General features: G+C 29.8%; 2 protein-coding genes across 5 annotated transcripts; both read right to left on the bottom strand.

The window, feature by feature from the left end:
• Positions 1–6,300: 6,300 nt before the first annotated feature.
• LOC120283455 (tRNA modification GTPase MnmE) lies at positions 6,301–10,089 on the bottom strand. 4 transcript variants are annotated; one of them, XM_039290150.1, is made up of 10 exons: positions 9,905–10,089; positions 9,559–9,833; positions 9,058–9,196; positions 8,346–8,467; positions 7,949–8,152; positions 7,626–7,685; positions 7,352–7,490; positions 7,081–7,199; positions 6,783–6,953; positions 6,301–6,620 (listed from the first exon to the last, which is right to left on the bottom strand). In XM_039290150.1, the coding sequence occupies exons 1-10, from the start codon at positions 10,047–10,049 to the stop codon at positions 6,426–6,428; spliced, it is 1,569 nt and encodes a 522-aa protein (XP_039146084.1). In that variant the 5' UTR covers positions 10,050–10,089; the 3' UTR covers positions 6,301–6,425. The 4 variants fall into 4 exon arrangements, with proteins under 4 accessions (XP_039146084.1, XP_039146083.1, XP_039146082.1 ...); XM_039290149.1 differs by having other exon boundaries at positions 6,729–6,953; positions 9,559–9,824; positions 9,905–10,087; XM_039290148.1 differs by having other exon boundaries at positions 6,729–6,953; positions 9,905–10,086.
• A 700-nt stretch (positions 10,090–10,789) lies between these two features.
• LOC120250191 (protein SODIUM POTASSIUM ROOT DEFECTIVE 1-like) lies at positions 10,790–11,870 on the bottom strand. Its single transcript, XM_039258982.1, is given in 4 exon segments — positions 10,790–10,916; positions 10,918–10,967; positions 11,081–11,156; positions 11,343–11,870. Coding segments are annotated over 4 exon segments (504 nt in total). The 5' UTR covers positions 11,649–11,870; the 3' UTR covers positions 10,790–10,844.
• Positions 11,871–21,399: the final 9,529 nt, after the last annotated feature.

The following is a 21,399-nucleotide window of genomic DNA, read 5'->3' as shown; positions in this document are numbered from 1 at the left end:
ATTTTAAAAAAAAATTAACAATAAGAATATGAAATAATAAACTGTTAACACAGTATTTATTTATTTAATAAAAAAACTTTTTATTCAATAATCAAAGAAATGGTAAAAAAAGTAAATAAATAAATTAAAAAAATAATCACCACAAATAACATATAGGCCAAACTAAATCAAGTAAAAACACAAGAACTCAAACACTAAAAAAAGAACTCACTAAACTAGAAAAAAAAAGAAGGGAAAAGAGATAAGTACAAAAAGAGAAACAAAAGCATCCTGCCGGAAAGACCATGAAGCAGAGACCGGCATCGGTGAAGGGGCCGGAGAAGGAGAGTGAACCGGTGGATAAGAAGAAGGAGAAGGTGGTGTTGCACTTGGTGGTGATGGTGGTGATGGTGGTGATGGTGATGGTGATGGTGGTGATGGTGAGCAACTGCAGTTACAAGTACAAGGAGGATAAGAAGGAGGAGGTGGTGGTGGTGAATGTGGTGGTGGTGGTAATGGTGGTGGTGATGGGCAGGTGCAGTTACAACTACAGGTTGGTGGTGGTGGTGGTGGTGGTGTAGAAGATGATGGTGGTGATGGTAGTACTGATTCCGGTGTGGGTGCCGGTGTCGGAGAATGGTGGTGTGGCGATGGTGAATGTTTCGGTGAGTTGTGCGGCGCCGGAGAGTGCTTCGGTGAGTGTTTTGGTGGATGAGATGGTGTGTGTGCCTTTGCTATCCCTGCAAAAAATTATTATTATTATTATTATTATTATTATTATTATTATTAATAAATTTTATATACGTATAAAATACTAATATTGCTTTCTGCTTAGTCTATTGGCACTGAATCGTGTCAAAGATCAGGAGTTGAATTTCTCTGGATTTTATAGAATGAGGATTAATTTTATATTTAAAAAAATCTATATATGCACATATTGATCTGTGGTTTATATATATAGATGAATAGGAAAGAAAATGAGACTTACAATAATCGGTTTTATAGAGTGTGAAAAAAAAATAAAAAATCTATGCATACAACTCTAACATGTGGTTTTATATATATATATATATATATGAATAGTAAAAAATGGGCTTACAATAGTCGGCACTATGAGTGTGACTTAATATATGCTATATTTTAAAAAAATTATGCATACAACTCCGAAATGTGGTTTATATATATATAGATAAATAGAAAAGAAAATTAGGCTTACAATAATTGGCTCTATAGAAAATGAGTCCATGCTATATTTAAAAAAAAATCTATACATACAACTCTGACATGTGATTTATATATATATATATGAATAGAAAAAAAAAATTAGGCTTAAAATAATCGGTATTATGGAGTGTGAGTTAATATATGTTAAATTAAAAAATCTATGCATGCAGACAATCTTGACATGTGGTATATATATATATATATATATATATAGATGAATGGGAAAGAAAATTAGACTTACAAGAATCTTGGCAATGAGTGAGGGAGGGAAGGAAGAGAGTGAAGAGGAGAGCGAGGAAGAGGAATGGAGTTTTCATTGGTGGCATTTGTTTGTGAAAAACAATGGGGGGGAATTGAGAGGAGATTTGTGTGGTTATATAGATGAGGGAGATTAAATCTTGTTGTGATTCTTATTGTGTTTTTGGTAATATTTTTTTGGTTTTTTTTGTTGTATGAAGATAACTTGGTTTGTTAAGGGAGTTCTCTGATTGAGAGTGAGCTTGTAATCTCATTCACTTGTTGGTTTTATTTTTTATTTTTTTTAATAAAAATGAAGAAATTATAATTTAATGTAAATAGTAAGAGAGGTTAGTAACTGTAGATAATAATGAGGAGATTAAGGAGTAAGAAATCAAAAGAAAACATGAATGAGATTTTCCTATTTTTATGTTTTAATTTAAAAATTATTTTTGTCCACTTAAATCTTATTTACTACAATAAAAAAATTTATATGGAAGATATTTTTGTAAAACTTAGTATGAAAAGATTTTTCGTTGTTATTTGGATAACAAATTTAACCTCGTAGCCAATCTTTGATCATCTTGTTTTTTTTTATAACTAAACATAACTTCCCAATGTTGACTAACTTATATTAATCTGTTTAAATAATAAAGAAGTTAATTTCTAACATTTTTTCTATTTGTTTATTTATAAATAATAACAAATGTATCTTATTTTTTCCAATAATTTCTTGTTCCTCATTTAATATATATATATATATATATATATATATATATATATATAGATTTAAAACAATTTTTTATGTTAATGTTAAACACACTAATTATTTTATACGTGCATTAATTTTTATATTCATCATGTTTTAAGGAAGTGGTCAATGATGACAATTAAATAAATAATAAACTCATAGAAAACCATTAATACCCATAAAACCAAGTCTATGTTGTTTTTTTGCATTCGTTTGGTTGGATCCAGATAATCCAATGCATCCTATATTTGACCTTGCTGCATGAGAGTAATGAGCAAGAATTATATATATATATATATATCACATTACTTATTGGTCATATAAAAAAACATCAACAAACTATTATAGTTTATTTGATTGTTTCTTCTTGGCATGGTCTTATTAACAATACAATCTACCTTTCTTGTCCTTTGAGATCAATTATTATTATAGTTCTGTTTGCATATATAGGATGCATATAAGCCATGAATTTTATTATTATTATTATTATTATTAATTTTGACTAAGTAGATAAACCACTCGAAGAAGTCAAGGACATGCACGAGTATGTGTTGAATGCATTATCTACTCTCATCTTGTGCATATTGGGATTTTTGAACACTGAGTCCTCTGTACAGAAAAGAATATGTGTTATCACTAGACTATACTAGTGTTAGCTAAACAACTAATTTTAGACCTTTAAAGTAATGTTACTCTTACAAACTTTTAGACAAGAAATAATTAGTATTATCATGCTATAAAAAGAAAACCTTTTGATTAAAGGGTAGTATCTAAACAACCACAACCTAGTAGAGTGAATTGTTACTTGAATGGTGAATAAACAGACCTTGTAATAGTACTATTCATTCATTGTTCGTTGGATCCCCTGTGCAAGGATGTCATTTCTTTCACCTTGTAGTAGTACTATTCATTCATTGTTCATTGTTAGTTTTTGAAATCTTTTGGGCTCGAACGTGATAGAACTATAATCGCCCCCATGTGACATCTGACAGAGTTAATAAATCCCAATAAAACACCCTAATCAGTGCACCATTATATTTGTTTGATCTTGACAACCCTTTTCTGAGGCGGCGCTTGCCGTTTTTTTGTAAAAAAATAGTATTAAATAAATACATGTACACTCTTAATTTGGTTTGTATTTTATTAATTAACAAGTATATATATATAATAAATATTAAGATAAGATGAACTGATAATGTAATTAACTAGATAAAATAAGCAAAATTTAACAGAGTTGTATCTGTTATCTTCAGTGTTATAAAATAAGCAAAATTAGGTGAGCTTGTTTCTATAATTATTGAAGGTTAGACATGAAGTATTAAATATTAAACGCACGTCTTGGTTTATGTTATTATTTAGCCACCCAATTTGACAATTTGTCTTTTTGTTCTTTGTTTATATATATATTTGTCTTCATTTATATGAACATGTTCTTGTTTAAGTATTTAATTAATTGTTATGATTATTAATTACTATCATTAAGTATTATATATCTTCACGTGTTTGCCATCCTAATCAACATGACTTTGACTACGTTTGCACACTTTGGCCGGCAGAATCATAATTAAGAATTAATGAAACATTTATAATTTATTTCAAGTGAATTTATATGATCTCAATTTATCATCCAACTTAGAATAAATAGAGGTTAATTTTTTTAGTTGTATCAACACGCTTTGTTTTTATTAATTAATTTTTATTTTACACTATGAAAAATTCAATTACTTCAAGGTTTACCCATTGAGCTACATTTTCATGAAGAGATAGGCCGGCAAATGCAAAGTCAATAATATTTCTTTTTTCTTTTTTAAAAAATCATAAGTTATTACTTAAGTTTAATTATAATTAAAAGCGTAAATAACATATATTTACAAGCATGCATGATCATGCTTAAATAGGAGACAAAATATAAAGAAATAAAGCTCTACCTCAAAGGTAAACTCTTGCAATTAATCTTATTCTTCTCTAAGAGTGGTTTGTGTTAATCATGCTTATAAATGAGTTAATTTAGATTAAGTTAACGAGAGAGAGAGAGAGAGAGAGAGAGAGAGAGAGAGAGAGAGAGTGCCAGACCACCTGGATCTACTTAGTACATGGGTCATCGATGAGACTCTCACCGAGTGGTGAGTTCGATTCTTGGTGAGTACATTTAAGGAGTTGTGAATAGTAGTTGTGTACGGGTGGTTCCCAGGCCACGCGTGAGCCTGGCCCCAGTCCCCACTTGTTCCACCGAGGCTTGTTCACGTCCCTGGGGTCTCTAGTGGGTTCGCCCCGCTCCTCTTCCCAAAAAAAACGAGAGAGAAAGAGTTTAACTCAATGCCAGACGGTGTCTTCCACCTACCTAGATCTTTTTTTTCCTCGTTTTTTTACTTCCTTTTGCTGTATTCCGTTTCTCCTCACCCCTGGTGAGAGTAGTTTCCTACTTTGTACTGTCTTTTCCTATTCAATAAATCTGTGGTTTATCCACATTATTTCAAAAAAAAAAAATATATTAATAAGCACACCAAACACTTTGATAACGTTAAAAACTAGTCCAATTGTCCCTAAACCAAACTAAAAAGGCAAACATACCACCCTTTTGAAAAGTCTTCTTTGTTTGCCTTCCTTATTCTTCTCTTCTCCATATATATATATATATATATATATATATATCATAACCTCCTCCTCTTCTTCATTCTTCCTCACTCATCCTATCTTCTCAATTCTTGTTTAATTATCTTTTTATTTGTCTGTTTGATTTGTGTGTGTGTGTGTTTGTAAGTGATCATATATAGTTCATATGGGTTGTTGTTATAATTTAAGTTTGAGTTTGAGTGATGTAGTATTAACACCAAGAAAGGCAAAACTCAAGAGTAGTTTTATTATTTCATGCAAGACTAGAGCCATAAACATGTCAATGAAGACAAACTTCTACAAAGTTCTTTCTCTTGAATCAGAAACAGCAAGTATAGATGAGATAAAGATCGCTTACAGAAGCTTGGCTCGTCGATATCATCCCGATGTTTGTCCTCCTTCGATGAAAGAAGAGTCGACGAAAATGTTTATCGAACTCCGACAAGCTTATGAGACTTTATCTAATCCAACCTTGAGAAGCATGTATGACAATGAGTTGAGAATCAAGTGTTGTAGAGAAAGATGGCAAGCTCAGCTTCATGAACTCAGATTGAGGTCTGACAGAAGAGAAAAACTGAAGACTAGTAATGGAAATTAATATATATTAATGTGAATAATTCCTTTTTTTTCTTATCTATTTTCCAATATTTCATGCATTTGTATATCATGTCTTGCATCCTTTTTGATTAATTCTCTTGTTTGTTTATTTATATATGTTACCAATTCAAAGAAACAAGAGTTCCTCGAGTCTCATTAGATGACACTGGTCGCTGATAGAGCTCTCACCGAGATGGTGAGAGTTCGATTCTCGGTGAGCGCATTCCAGGGAGTTGTGAATAGTGGTTGTGTATGGGTGGTTTTGGCACGTGGCATGCCCGTCCCCATTTGTTCCACCCTGAGCCAGTGCAAGTCCCTAGTGCTCTCAGTGGGTTCACCCCGCTCCTCTTTCCCATATGTTCATTGAACTCCAACGTGCATATAAGATCAGGTTAACTTGCATGGCATGCAAATTAATCCTGAGAAGCATAATGCAAATTAAGAAGATTAATTACTGTCTATATTTTTTTTTTTTTGAATAATAGGCGACAAACACACTATTAAGAAGAGTTTTATTTATAAATTTTCAGTCAAGTTCTTTGTACTGTTTGTATTGTTATTAAAGTTTCTTTGCTCATTGATTATTCTTGTTTGTCTGTTTTTAATGTTTGAATACTAATTAATCTCTGGATAATTATTTAATCAAATATTATAACTTACTCAGCAACTTGACACTTTTATTTTAGTGGCTTTATAGTTAGCAGATCATATATAGAATAAAACACAAGAGTTCACAATCAGACAGCACAAAGAAATTGACTGAAAATTTATAAATAAAACTCTGGCTTTCTTCTTTTTCTGTTTCTTCTGCTTTATATTTATTAAATACTTCATTCAAAATTTTTATTAAAAACAAAAAAAAGTGGAGCAACTGGGGCGGCTTGATTGTAAAACTAAACTTAAAATAATAAATAAAAATATTATATAATGAAAAACAAACAATAGCATAGTAAATCAGTATAGCTTAAAAAAGGGATTCTAACCACTAAAGATTCAATTACAAGATCATATTGTATTTGATGAATCATTTACCAATACAAAACTTGCTAAATATGCTTGACAAAACTTCTTCAGAGATGTCGACGCCACTAATCTCGCCGAGGGCCAGCACTGCTTCCCTCAGGTCTATTGTCCAAAAATCCGATGGCAGTTCTTCGCATATGGATGACTTAAGTCTTGACAGAGCTTCCCGGGTGCGAAGAAGCTGTTCACATTGTCTCTGTGACATGGACAGTATCAGCAAATTTAACACTAAAGATTCAGTTCGAGTTTTCATGAAAACAGAGGGAAACAAAAACAAATATGCAGATATAATACATATATGAACCTGATTTACAGTCCAGCGGCGACCCCCGGCAGGAATAGAATCCAAGCCCCTAACCTCTAGTATAGCCTTCTCCAATTCTACGATTCCTTGCCCGGTTACAGCACATGTGCAGACATGTTTTTTGAAGATTCCAGTATCGACCTCGAACAATTCCTCTGTTATGGATGGTGCACAATCTATCTTGTTGATGACAAGGATGATCGGTGTAGCAAAACTTGTGGACATCTGTAGATCACAAGGTCAGACTTGCAAAAATCCCAACCGTGGTCAACTTCTAGCAGCTAAACCATGAAAATAGCTTCTTTAACTTCTTTAAAAACTGAACTCAATAAAAAAAGGCTCTGATAAATACCTGATTCATTTGAAGGTGTTCCATAAGTTTTTTATCATCCTCAGTCCACCCATCAGAAGCACTTATTGTCATAATGATAACATCAGCACCCATTGCAGCAGCTTCCGATCGCTGCACACCTGTATGTATTGTTTACACCATCAACTAGATAAAAATATTACTTCATCTTGCAAGTCAGATACATGCTAGCTTGATGAGTAAAAGGGATCATTGTTCAATGACAGGCTTTAAGATACAAAGATGTGTAGATTTCAGACATACATGTGCTCACCGATTTTTTCTACAAGATCATCAGTTTCTCGGATACCAGCTGTATCAAGAAGAGTGACAGGAATCCCTTGAACAGTCACATGTGCTTCCACCACATCTCTGGTTGTTCCAGCAATTTCAGTGACGATTGCTCTATCACTCTGAATGCTAGTAAAACAGATTAAAAATTGCAATAAGATGTCATGGAATGAGGAACATCATCCAATATATATCAGCAAAATAAAAAAATTAAACTATATAGCTTCAGATTGACACAAATAGCTCGAGCAACCTACTTTACTCCATGCATTGAGGAGGCTGGACTTTCCAACATTTGGCCGGCCAACAATTGCAATCTGCAAAAGATTAAAACTACTCAATTCAGATTCAGGAAGTTGAGGAGAAAAAAAAAAATTCATTCACATCATGCATTGTCACATATTGTGAATGGAGACACAGAAGAAGGGGATGCAGAAACAAATACTAATTAGTTAAATAAGTGAATGAAAATGATACAGATAACTCAGAAGTATGTGTTGTGGTTAAGAAAACAATGCCGAATAAGCCCTACAGATAGTGAAGATGCATCCATAAAAAAAGAAATCCAATAGAATCATACCTGTAGACCAGATTGTAGAAGTTTATCATAGTTAGCAGTATCCAGGGCCTGCTGGACATCATACCACATGAGATTTATTTTGTCAATCAATATGCTTGAGTCCAGGGCTGGTAACTCATCCTCAAAATCTAAACGAGCTTCAATCTCCGCAAGCAACTCAATGCACTGCTTTCTAAGTCCTTTGACTAATGCAGAAAAGCCTCCCTAAAAGAACAGATAAATAAATTACAGTTTTAAATATCAGGGCTTTCATTAAAAAGTAAGACCAAAGTTACAAATACAAGATTATTGCCTATGATAATCCTATGATATGCACCTTGAATAAGCCTATACAAATACAAGATTATTGCCTATGATATAAAGACCAAAGGTACACAAACTAATAAACTTAAATCACCTGCATCCCAGCCAATGCAGAATCCGCTGCAGCTACAGACTTGGCTGAAATCAGTCTTCCAATATTTTCAGCTTGAGATAAGTCTAAGCGTCCATTTAAAAAAGCACGGAGTGTGAATTCACCTACAGATCAAACACTCTGAGTTAATCTGTTGTCTGTAAGCATGATGAAAATACATAAATAAATATAGTGATAAAAGTTTCTAACAGGCATAGTAAAATGATCCCTATGAAACCTCTTGTAACCACAAATAAATTTTAAAATAACACATAAAATAAAAAAAATTTTAAATATTCGAATATGCACGTCTGATCATTGCCGAGACACCCATTGAGGAAGGGTGAGTTGGTTACTGATGTCCTCAAAGCAGCTATTCAGCTATACACAAGAATTTCTGAATATAATTGACTTAAACTACAAAAGGCTTCCATTCCCAAGTTCTGGGAGCAAGCGCAGTGTTTGAATTGCCGGCAAACTCACACGGTCATCCAGTTTTACACGGCATACTAAAAACAACCACAATATGACTCAATTGATCAAGTTATAGATATCAAGTAACTAGGATGCACGAGTGAAATTTTTTCCAGTTTGCAAGAGCGTCATCCATGAAGAGAAGTTTAATAAGTGCAAGACATTGGCTCTCATAAAACCATCACCTTTGAAGTTCAAGATAAAAATGATAAATACATCAAAAATGCAAGAAGGAACTAACCAGGTTCAGCAAGCCTTGCCCCAGCCTCTAAGCAAGCTCTTAACACTCGGCGTAAACAAACATCACTCCCATGACATTGAAGCTCAACCACATCTTCTCTGGTGTAAGACCTTGGTGCTAACATGGGTACTGCTAAAACCTAAAACGAAATTGTAGACCGAACAGAGAAGGGATTAGAAATCACACCACCAGAAAAATCACATTTTTAACTAAAGGATCAACTAGCATGATATCATTTTGAGTACAGAATTAAAAAAAACAAACACTTGTGTATGATAATTCCACTCGGAAAAGGTAAATTTAAGTAAAACATTATAAGGCCCTATATGGGATAATCTTTGACGCTATTACGAATTGTGTTAGATTTTAGTGAACAAGTATCAATTTATTGTCTTAGTAGATAGTCATGTCAATTCACATACCTAGACTTCGCATTTCCAAGCTATTGAAATCAAAACAGAAGCAAACTCTTCAAGTAAATATATACAACTATGAACTAACCTCATCAATGACATTGCCTTCAAGATCGAGCGCGAGGCCATACTCCACAAAGTGACTCCTTGGTCTCCAAGGAACCTCACCATTCCTCTTCGCAGGCCTAAAAACCCGGCTTGCAACATCCACCGCCATCGGCCCAGACAACCGAACAATCCCAACCGCCGCCGGACCACCACCCAACGATGTCACAATCGCGGCGATAGTCCCCGATCCTTCAACCGTCCCCGAAGTTCCAGCCCTCTCATCCTTCGTCAAAATTAAGTTTTTTCCTGAACAAACTGAAGTCATAAAGAGAAAAAAATCAAAACTTTGAAATTAGGGTTGAAATTTAAGAGAGAGACGAAGGTACCTGTGGAGGAGAAACGTGAAATTAGGGTTCGAGAACGAGGGATTAGGGACTTAGGGTTGAATAAATTTGGAAATTTGTGGAATTTAGGGTTCCGGCGAAGAAGGAGGTGGTGGAGATGAAGGCCAAGAAGCGCGCGAAGGGCCATTGTTCAATGGCCTTCAGCGCCGCGAGGAGACGACCATATCTTCATGGATAGCTTTGCCTCGAGATACACACTTATGGCTTTGTGATTCGTGTTAAGATAATTGCAGAAAGGTCCTATATAATTAATTTATAGAATTACTTTTTAGTCCATTTGAGTATGTTGGGGTTTTTTTTAATTGGTTTTGATTTTTGTATTAAAACCATAAAATGAAAGGAATTTTTTGATGAACTAATGTAAAAGTACCTAGTCATATCAATTTCTTTCTCATCATTTTTTTAATAGGTTATTATATATATATTTATATATTTATATTATTGTGTGTTTCAAAGGTGAATTACTTTAATTTAATGAGTTATTCCAAACTTCATTTTAATATATCTGCTTTAAAGTTCTCTTTCCTTTCCTGTGATGCACTCAAATTTTTTAAGCAAGAAATATGACAATGAGTTTCTTGTCATGATTTTTTTAATTTATAAATTTTTCATTAATTTATAAGAGAATAAAATATGAATTGAATTTTTTAAAAAAACTTTTTTATAATTACTTTGGTATTTTAATTTGTCTCATACAAAAACCATGCTATATTTATATATATATATATATATAGAGAGAGAGAGAGAGAGAGAGAGAGGGAAAGGTTATGAATAACATGAACTCATTAATTAAACACAAACAAATTAAATGCTACAAATAATATCCATAAAGAAACAATTACTTAAAAATAATATAAAACACCACAATTAAAGAAAGTATATATATATATAATTAATTAAATACATTAAAGCTGCAGTCTAATTAACAAGACCAGAACTCAGCCTTCTTCACCTTTGAGATGCTTTCAAGAACACAATCAGGAGATACATGGCCCCATCACTGTCACTCTCTTTGCCTCTAAATCAATACTGAAAGATGTCACCCCTGCCATTCATCATCATCATTCATTTAATAATATAATCCACCACACCAATATATAATCAACTTCATTTCTATTTATTATACAAATAAATACATACATATATATATCTACACACCTTCCATTTTGGAAATGTGTTTCTTCACTTTCCCTGCACACCCTTGACAATGCAATGAGACTCTCATGACCACAACCTACATCCAACCAAACTCATTAAAACAACATATATAACATCATTCATGACTTGTTGTTGTTGTTGTTGTTGTTGTTGTTGTTGATCAAACAAAGTGTTTCAGTATTTTAGAGATAAAGAAAAGAAAGTATAGGTTATGTTCATATATAAGAAATGATAAAATATTTATGTATGTATATATATATACCTGAAAGGTGGTGATATTGTTAGGGTTAGGGTTAGGGTTAGGGTTAGGGTTGAGAGGGAGATGCTTGTTCTTCTTGGAGTGAACAGGCAAGGTGAGGACTCCATTGTTTTGGCAACTTGGACTGTTGAAGCTTTGAGAGTCTGCTACTAACCTTGAATACTTCATGTCACTTAACTTTGAGTGATCATTAACCAAAGCTCTATGATCTGATCTTCTTGGCACCACCACTGACCGATCACCGGAAATGCACACCGCCGTTGCTGAATCTGATCGGCATAGCATTCCTTTTCCCCTTTTACCCTTCATTTAGATAGAGATGAAGAGAGAGAGGAAAGGATATATTTGGAAGATGATGGAAGTGAGGAAGGAAATGAAAGGCAGGAGGGAGAACTAGTTAAGAAGTGAAGTATAGTTTGTTATGGTGTTCCTGCTGTAGTTGTTTAACTTATGATGAGCCGCAAAATGAGACAAAAAGGTGGTATATTTAAACTTCATTAGATTATTAATAAAGAGTATGTTTTAAATAATGTATTTTAATATAACTTTAAAAAGTGTAATTGTGCTAATAACATTAATTTTACTGCAATGGATATATATATATATATATATTTTATATTTGAAGTTAATATTTGTTTTTTTATTTATATAGAAAAAATAAAGGTATTGTTTTCATTTCTGTTATTTATTATAATCAAGAGATATATATATAGGTTATTTTATGACAAATATTGAAGCAGATTTAATTTATTTAGAGAAATATGTGTTTTGGTTAAGAGTTCCGGAGGAACACCAGAACAGGTGCATGGTTTTCCAATGGGCGAGCTAACGAGAGCGTTGTAAAATGGTCACGTGATCCGGTTTGTTTAAATGACTTAATTACCCTCCCGTCATTCTCCTTGTTGAAGGGTAAGTGCACTGTCACGTAAAGAGTAAATAAGACTTTTCACGGATAGAATAGATAAAGACAATAAACATCATCACATGACCAGATGGCTAAAGTTTCACATTTTCTTTTGGATTTTTATTGGCAATAATATCAGACAAAAAGAATTGGCTGTCTCTGTGAACAATTTGTCCTTTTTTCCAATAAAAAAATTTATTATTTTACAATTACAGTGCTATATATATATTTATTTAGTATTTTTTTCAGAGGATAATTTCTAAAATGGTCCATGTTTCTATTTTTTTGACATAGAGACATGTGGTTTGTCTAGTCATTAATTCCAGTGAGTTGTTTATTTATTAATTTACAATATATTTTTATCTTTATTATTATTAACCATAAATAACCTTCACTTCAAAGTCCATCCAACTCAACCAAAACATGTACTATTTCATAAATAAATTAATGAAAAACCACTTTCTCATCCTCTCAATAAATTAAAAATCAATCTTTATGACAGTGTGTTTTTAATGCCGCTAAAAATCTTGAAATAATTTTAAAAATAGTAAAAAAAAATCTTAACCTATTTTTAATGTAGAATGTTCATGTTTTATTAAAAAAGCGAGTTCAAAATTCAGTCGACAATATAGATTTATTGAGATATATATATATAATATTAATTTTACGTTTGTGCAAACTCTGAATATCATATTTATTTTAAAAAAATTAAGATGATATTAATGGAGGACATGAAGATGCATGTGGGGCTGATTAATGCATGAACATTGAATAAGAGATTCACATGAGCAGACAACAACAGTGAAAGCAGTACTGAATTGTGATGTTCAGGACTTTGGACAAGCAAGTGCAAACCCTAGTTTGCTCTCTGAGATACTCTGGAATAACCACAACTTGTCTGCTATATATATATAAATATTAATTTATTTATTAAGATGTGAATTCATGGAGGTTGGTTTATCTTCAATGGCTGCCATGCATGAACCCTAAAAAAGACAGAGAGTGTGCAGGAGAAGCAGTAAATTGTTTATAGTCCCCACACTAGAAAATGTTCATGCTATTTAATGTCTTTTATATATATATATATATATATATATATATATATATATATTCCAAAAAAACAAAACTTAAGAGTTTTCAATCATGGAGAAAATTAGGGTTTCTACTTTGCATTGCATGTGGGAACCCTAGAAAATGGTAATTATATGTATATTTATATAAATAATGAAATTACATATGTTTAATTAAACTAGAAGGGTGGGAGGAAAAAGAGGGTTTTAAAATAAATAAATAAATGAATAGAAACAGAGTTGATTCTTATATAAATCTAATATTATGTTTTTGAGGTGAGAATTCAAAGGTGAAAGACTTGTTAGTTTGGATAATGAAAAATAGTATAAATATTATGAGAAAAGTGAAAAATGTCAATATTTAGATAATTGCTTATTTAAAAATTAGAATAAAAATATTTCTAAAAAATTAAGTTAAACTTTTCAAATAGTTTTTAATGATTTTTTAAAATTAAATTTATATTTTTCACACAAAACCCTCCACTAGACCTTGTATGGTCCTTATTTGCTCATAACCTTTTTCGATCATTTATCTTAATTCATGTGCACATAAATAGCCAAATATATGATGGGTGTATAAGTAATATTACTAAACTTACACAACCAGTTGATGTTGATTTCTTGATTTCTAATTGGCACCAATACAGACTTGTATATTATTTTAAAAAATATTAATGGTAGTTTTATTGGGTAATTATTTAGGATATTTACTCCAAAAAAAATCCTTAAAGAAAAAAAAGGCAATTTTATCCCCATGTCATAAATCAATTCCATTTTATTATATATATACACACACACACACTGATTGTGTGTGTGTGTGTGTGTGTGTGTGTGGCATCTTTTTTAAGTTCTAATCACATATAATAAATTAGAGAATGAATAATTCTTTTCAAAGGACTTTTGGTAAGTACTAAAATTTTAAAAGGTATGCATACATACATACATACATACATATATATATAAATTAACTCATACATTTGATAAGTAAACTCATAACATTAGAATGCTAAAGACAAAGAATCATTCATTACCAAATATTAACATCTATGACACTTTGAATTTGAATCAATGATGATATTCTCCAAGTATTAAAAACCTAAATCATAGAAAAAAAGTAATTTGGGAATGAGTTTTGAGAAGAATGATTTTTTATCAAATATGAACACTTTGAGGGAGCCCAACATTATTCACTTGGCATTGGGTTTGATGGATCTCAAATTTAAACCCTTCAATTCACAATATGCAAGGTTTCTTTTAGGAAGTTTGTGTAAGGAACATTTTCTCTCCTCTTCAAGATTATATGGTAAAAAAAATATTTTTAGGAGATTTGCAAGCTATCATAATTATGCATGTATATCAGTCCCTTAATTAAAAATGTGTGTGGTTACAAAATAAGAAATATATACAATTATGGAGTGAGCTTTAATAGACCCATGCCAAATATAAAGGATATGAATCATAGAAAACCACTTGAAGTTCATGTAAACTTTATTTCATGATTACTTCATTATATTGTATTATACAATGGCATTCATCAACTCAATAAATAAATAAATAAATAAATAAATAAATAAATAAAAGTACAGCTCTCCCTGGCTCATAATTCATCTTTATAATTTCGTTTTGTCCTTTCAAGGAATGCTTTAATCTTTTTTTTTTTTACCTCATTGCAAAAATACATTAAATCTAATGATCATAAATTTTTAAAAACTTATTAAAAAATATAAAAATTTGTTTTAATCTTTTTTCTTCCCTTTGCAAATAAAATAGCCTTAATTGTTCTAATTTGATATTTATAACTAGTTTTAATATAAAAGATTCGTTTAGTGGATATGACAATGATGATATGATAGAATAGACTATTATATTTTACCATTATCCTTTGTTTGGTATACCAATAGGATATGATATTCATATCATATTCACCATTTCACCCAATATATCCTACCATTGACATGATAATTAATCCTATGTGGGAACTCAAAACAGAAATAAGTAGGATATGATAAAAAATTAAATTTATTTTTTTTCTCTATTATTTGGTTCCCTCCTTTATATAGAGTTTCATTGTATCTCTTTCATTGTATTTTTTTCTTTTGATTTTTCAAACACGATACTTGAGACAAGAAACTTGTTAAGAAATAAATATGACATTAATTCTACTATTTTAAGTAGGGTTTTTCGCATTCGAAGTGGTTTAAAGAGTTTCTCCGTTGATCTCGTGCTTGAGCAAATTATTTTTCATATAAATCTCTTTTTTAATCATGTTTATTTTAAATTTCTCTAATATGATAATTTTTTCAAAAGATTTTGATATAATCTATTTATTTTTCGAGTTTATTACTCTAGCTTTTATGCCATATTGATATTGATGACTTTGTGTATGATTTACATACTATGCATATCATATTCTATCCACTTCAAGTATAAAATAAAATAACAAAATGCTATCTAATGATTTATCCGGTGCACGCATCAAACATATGATAAGATATATTATATACTTTTCTACTCTTATCTAGTCCTCATATTATATTAGTCCATATTCTATCTGTCCACCAAACGGGCAATTCTAGTAAATTATATTTGTCAAAATCAATAATAAAATATTAGAGTCAAATCTCAATGAGTATGCATCACTGAACCTTCATTTGTATTTTCCTAACTTTTCTTCATCTTTTGTGTTACACATTTTTTCAAAGTGTTTTTTAGCAACTCAATTTTTTCTGTGGTCCTAATATTGGATATATATTCTATTGATATAAACAAGGTCGGTATCTCTCTTTTCTTACTTTATAGCTTTTATTTTTTGTTTAAATTTCTTTAGATAAAACACATCTTTGGAAATGCTTTTATGAAAACGAGATTAATAAATTTCATGCTTTCATTTTAAAAAGAAGGTATACAACATTCCGAATAAATCCATTTGAATGAACATCTTTTAAATGGTCCATGATGCCAACATGTTCCCTTTTTTCTTCTTTCTTTTTGACTAAATGCAATTATGCTCACACTATTTCTCATCTTATCATTCATTTCATGCCCAACAATATTAAGATTTGTCTAAAACAAAATTAAACTATAAAAATTATTAAACAACAAATTTGATATATTATGCATAACTAATTAGTCTTCTCAGGTAATTGAACAACTCCAATTAATTACATGTGTCATCAATCAAGATCAAGTCATGCATCCAACTCCAATTAATTACATGAGTCATCAATCAAGATCAAGTCATGCATCACATTAAGTTGCAATTGACTACTTCATTTACCAACTTCTGAAGGCCTTGGTCAGTCAATAATCATATTATGACTTGTATAAATATAAATAAACAAATAAAAGTTTTACTCGGTTTCAGATTATATAATTGACTCCCAAATATTTTTAAATTTTTTATTTGACATTGTTTGCGTTTTTTTGTCAAAAAATTTCAAAGTGAATAAAAAATCAAACTATGCATTCTGTTAAAATACAAATATTGTAAAAATTGTCCATGACTTTTGATTTTTTTCACAATGTGAATTATTACACACTGACACATTAAATTTTTAACTACGTCATGTCAAAGTAAAATATCTTTCTATTCAATTATTATCCCTATGATTTTTAGCTCAATCATACCCTGCAATCTTGATTTTATTTATCTTAACAATACTAAAAAATTAATTTGTAAGTAGTTATAAACAGAGCAAAATAAAATACAACACAAATAAATTTAAAAAAAATAATCTATGATTTTTATAAGGAAAAAACCATACATTACATTTTTTTTTTGTTTAGAGAGTTTTCTTTCAAATTAAGTTTGCTATTTAATGGAGTCTTGGTTCTTAAGGTTTGGTTTGCATTTTCTTTAAGTTAAGTAAGTGGTTTGGTGTAACTTTGATACAGGTTCTCCTTTTTATTAATTTTCATGACAAATACTTCTCTCAAATACTTTTCTTCTATTTAAAGTATTCTTCTCTTTTCAAATTTAACAATAATTAAGCCTAAGAACAAAAAATCATTAAGTCAATGATCATGTTGTGATTTAATTATGGAAATATCTTAATTAATTATAATGCATATATGATAACAAGCATATTAAACTTTTTAGGAATAAATTAATGGCTCCATTTATTTCAATAATTGTGTGAGATTAACATTATACCTTAAGGGGTCATTTGGTACAAAATTTGAAATATTACTATGAAAATATAGATTAATAATAAACCCAGAAATATTTCATTTTTTTATTTGGTTTAAAAAAAATTATTCTTGAAATATATTAGTCATATTAAACATGTGAATAACATATAGGAATATATTATATCCAACCCTAATGGGAATATTAAAGGTCATTAGTTGTGGGAATGATATGTATGTGGGAATAATTTTATAAATTTATATCAAACATAGGAGTAAGTGAGTAATAAATTACCTCCTTTATATTTCCTAAAATTTTAAATTAATCCCCGCACCAAACATACCCTACCATAAAGTGACCCTTTGAATTAAGAAAAGACTATCACATATAGAGTTTAAGGTATTTGACTATGATGTAATTAAGTCGAGGATTGGATTTATAATGCATAAATTAGATATAAATAAATTTTTTTTTTTACAAATACGATAAGTGTTGTCCCACATTATGTAAAGTGTGACGATTTGTCAAATATATATATAATAAAAAAAAATCATTTTTCTCATGAATATCTGCACTTAAAATCAGGGAGCTCCAATAGCTCCATGCCAAATGCAAAGGCTATGAATCATGGAGAACCATTTAAAGATGTCATATAAACTTTATTTCATAATAATTACTTCATTAAATTATATTATGAAATTGCATTTTAGCTAGAAAAACTCTCATGCATCACTAATATTTTTAATACTATTTTTCCCCTACTTCATTGCAAAAGAGATTAACCTCGAATCATCCATAATAATCTAAATTTAATCAATTAATATAAAATAATATATTTAAATAATCAAAATCTTCAAAAGAAATATAAAAACTTGTTTTTAATCCCATTTCTTCCTTCACAAATAAAAAGTGTGATGTTTTAAGTACTATCATGACATTCTCACTATATTATTTTTAGCAAAATTTTATTAACATCATAATAACCTTTTATAGACAACCACCTTCAAACCATTTTTTATTCATTGATCAAATTCAAATTGTTTTGAATTAATAGGTGATCAAGTTGGTGCAATACGTTAGTTGCCCTCAAATTCATACTTGATAAAATAAAAATTTAACATAAAATCGAACAAATTTATCTCATGATCTCCAACCGTTTAGGCTGTAGAAATATGCATGTAATTATATAAAATATTTTATGTGTTGCATTTTTCATGGAAATTAATTTGTTCGGAAAACTATAATTAAAAAAAATTAATTTTTATTCTTTTGTTTGAATATTTACTGTTTTGAATATTATAGATTTATAACTTACTTAAGATAAAGAGTTTATGTGGATTATATTGCTTGAAATTAATAGCAAATAATTCGATCGAGTTATATTTCAAGAAGTGGAGATATCAGCTAAACCTAACCTTCATTTGTATTTTTTTTTTAATTATTATTAATATTATTATTATTATTGTCTTATCAACTTTTCCTTTCCATTATGTTTTTGGTAACACAATTTCCATCATGGTCCCATGACTAAACACTAATTGATGTAAACATAATTAATATCTCTTATATATATATATATATATATATATATATCATTTTTGTTTTTTTATAAATACGACATGTGTAGTGCTGTCAAGGCATACGTATGAGTTGATAATTGATCATTCGGCTGATGTACTTTTACTTGATGACATGTAATTTGGGTTGCAAATCTGCACCCATATAACTGAGGATCTGTTATTGTCAATATGTCCAACAAAATTTGAACTGAAAACTTAAATGTCTCACACCAATATTTTTCACAGTGAGACCAATGTGATCAAGCTATGAATCATGAGCTCATATTGCATGGTTCTAAAATCGAGTGATTCTGATTTTAACTTATCACAACCTGACACGTGTCTTTTGATTAATTATAACATATAAAAATAAAACACACACATGTTAGGGACAGTGATGAGATTAGAACTAAAGAATATCCCTAGTTCGAAACATGTAATATGAACTCATGAATCTTTTTGTCTCTTATATTTATTTTTAAATTTCTTCCTATAAAAACACTTTTCCCATACATTCTTGATCAAATATTTCTGCAAATTTTTGCATGAAAAATGAGATTCGCAATGAATTTCATGTTCCCACTTCCGAATAGGTGTAACGTTTGAACCATCTCTTAAATGATTAGGCCATGAAACATGCCCATTGGCAGATTGGCTCACCAAGTCAATTAAATTAACTTAACCACAATGATTTTTTTTTTTTTAAAAAAAAAAGGAAATCATGCTTTCCAACTAATACACTTTTTAATCAATCAACATATACTTTATAAATAGGCCCATGTACTCAAATGTATTTTCCTTTTGTCTTACTTTTTTTTCTTTTTTTGACTAAATACAATGACATCCACACTCGTTGCCATGATCCCATGATTCATGCCGTAGCATAAGCTTTGTCTTAAAAAAAAATATTAATAAATATAAAAATATATCAAATAATTGAAGAAATCGACATATTTTTTTCAAAAAATTTGACGCTAGTATGACGTCGATAACCATCGGATAAAATGTCAAACTGGACGATCACTGAAAGATAAGGGATGTCGTGGGCTCAAATCCCTCCCGACAAAGATCGCTCACATATGCTACATCTATATACCGCGACATACACCGACATCCGAATTTCGAGATCGTCTTTAGATCTGCTTTTATATTCAAGATAAAAAAAGCGCTCATCTATTATTCAAAATTAATCTTCTCATGTAATTAATAAACTCCAATTTATTACATGCGTCATCAATCTAGATTAAGTCTTACATCATGTTTTGCAAATTGACTATTCATTCACAAACTTTTTCAAGCAATTCGCTAGTCAATGAGTTATATGAAAAATAAATAATAAATTAAAAGTTGCAATCAGTTTCAAATTATATAGTTTAGTCATACTAGTATTTTTTTCTCTTTTTTGAAGTTTAGGCACAATTTAAATGATTTGACATTATTTGTTTTTTTATTGGAAGGTTTTAGAATGACTGATGTATTGAATCCAATATTTGTGTTAAAAATATAAATATCATGAAACATTATCTGCAATACACTTCAACCATTTCCTTCCACATAAATTCATTGGAAGTTTGGAAGATTTTTACTTGGTTGAAGAACCAGATAAACTGAGCTCTTTTTTTTTTTTTACACTTTAAAAAATGTCACCTATATTTTTAATATATTTTTATAAAAATAATAATTTACATTTCTCCCCTCAGTCTATTGCGCTCAATTCTGGTTTATTTTATTTATAATAGCTTTATGATTTTTTTTTAAATTGTCAAAATAACCCTACTTAAAATATATTAACCAAACTAACCGTGAAACTATCAAATCAACCACATTTCATCACTCATGTGTTTTTAAAATATAAAATATCAGGCATTTTTCAAAAACACCCTTTATTTTAAAAAAAATACAAAACAAAAAATATTTTTATTTTTTAAATCATTTTCTTAAGTTATTATTAATAAATATTTATTATTATTTTTATAATAACCAAAAAAATAAAATAATTTTTAACTAGATTTATTTTAAAAGATATATTATTTTAAAAAATATATATTATTATTTTTTTAAAAATACCAAAACTTTTTTAACGGCATTTTATTTTAAAAATATATTATTAATATTATTATTGGTTTATATATATTTTTATTTTTAAGTAATAATAATAATTATTATTATTAAAAACTTATTTTTATAACTTTATTATTATTATTATTATTATTTTGATTGAATTATTTATTTGTAGTTTAGAAAACATTAATTACATTCAAGTACAAATAGAAAATACATTATCAATGTTCTTAACATTACATATTTCTACCTTATGTTGGGCAAGTAGTTCTATAACGTCGAAATTTGTTTATATAAAGAACATAATTTATGCTCACGGGATCACGGTTTCGTCGAT

The sequence above is a fragment of the Dioscorea cayenensis genome, chromosome 19 (assembly GCF_009730915.1).
Source record: "Dioscorea cayenensis subsp. rotundata cultivar TDr96_F1 chromosome 19, TDr96_F1_v2_PseudoChromosome.rev07_lg8_w22 25.fasta, whole genome shotgun sequence".
Classification (NCBI taxonomy): Eukaryota; Viridiplantae; Streptophyta; class Magnoliopsida; order Dioscoreales; family Dioscoreaceae; genus Dioscorea; species Dioscorea cayenensis.
Note: the sequence above shows the minus strand (reverse complement) of the source record. Positions and strands in the feature narration are given on the sequence as shown.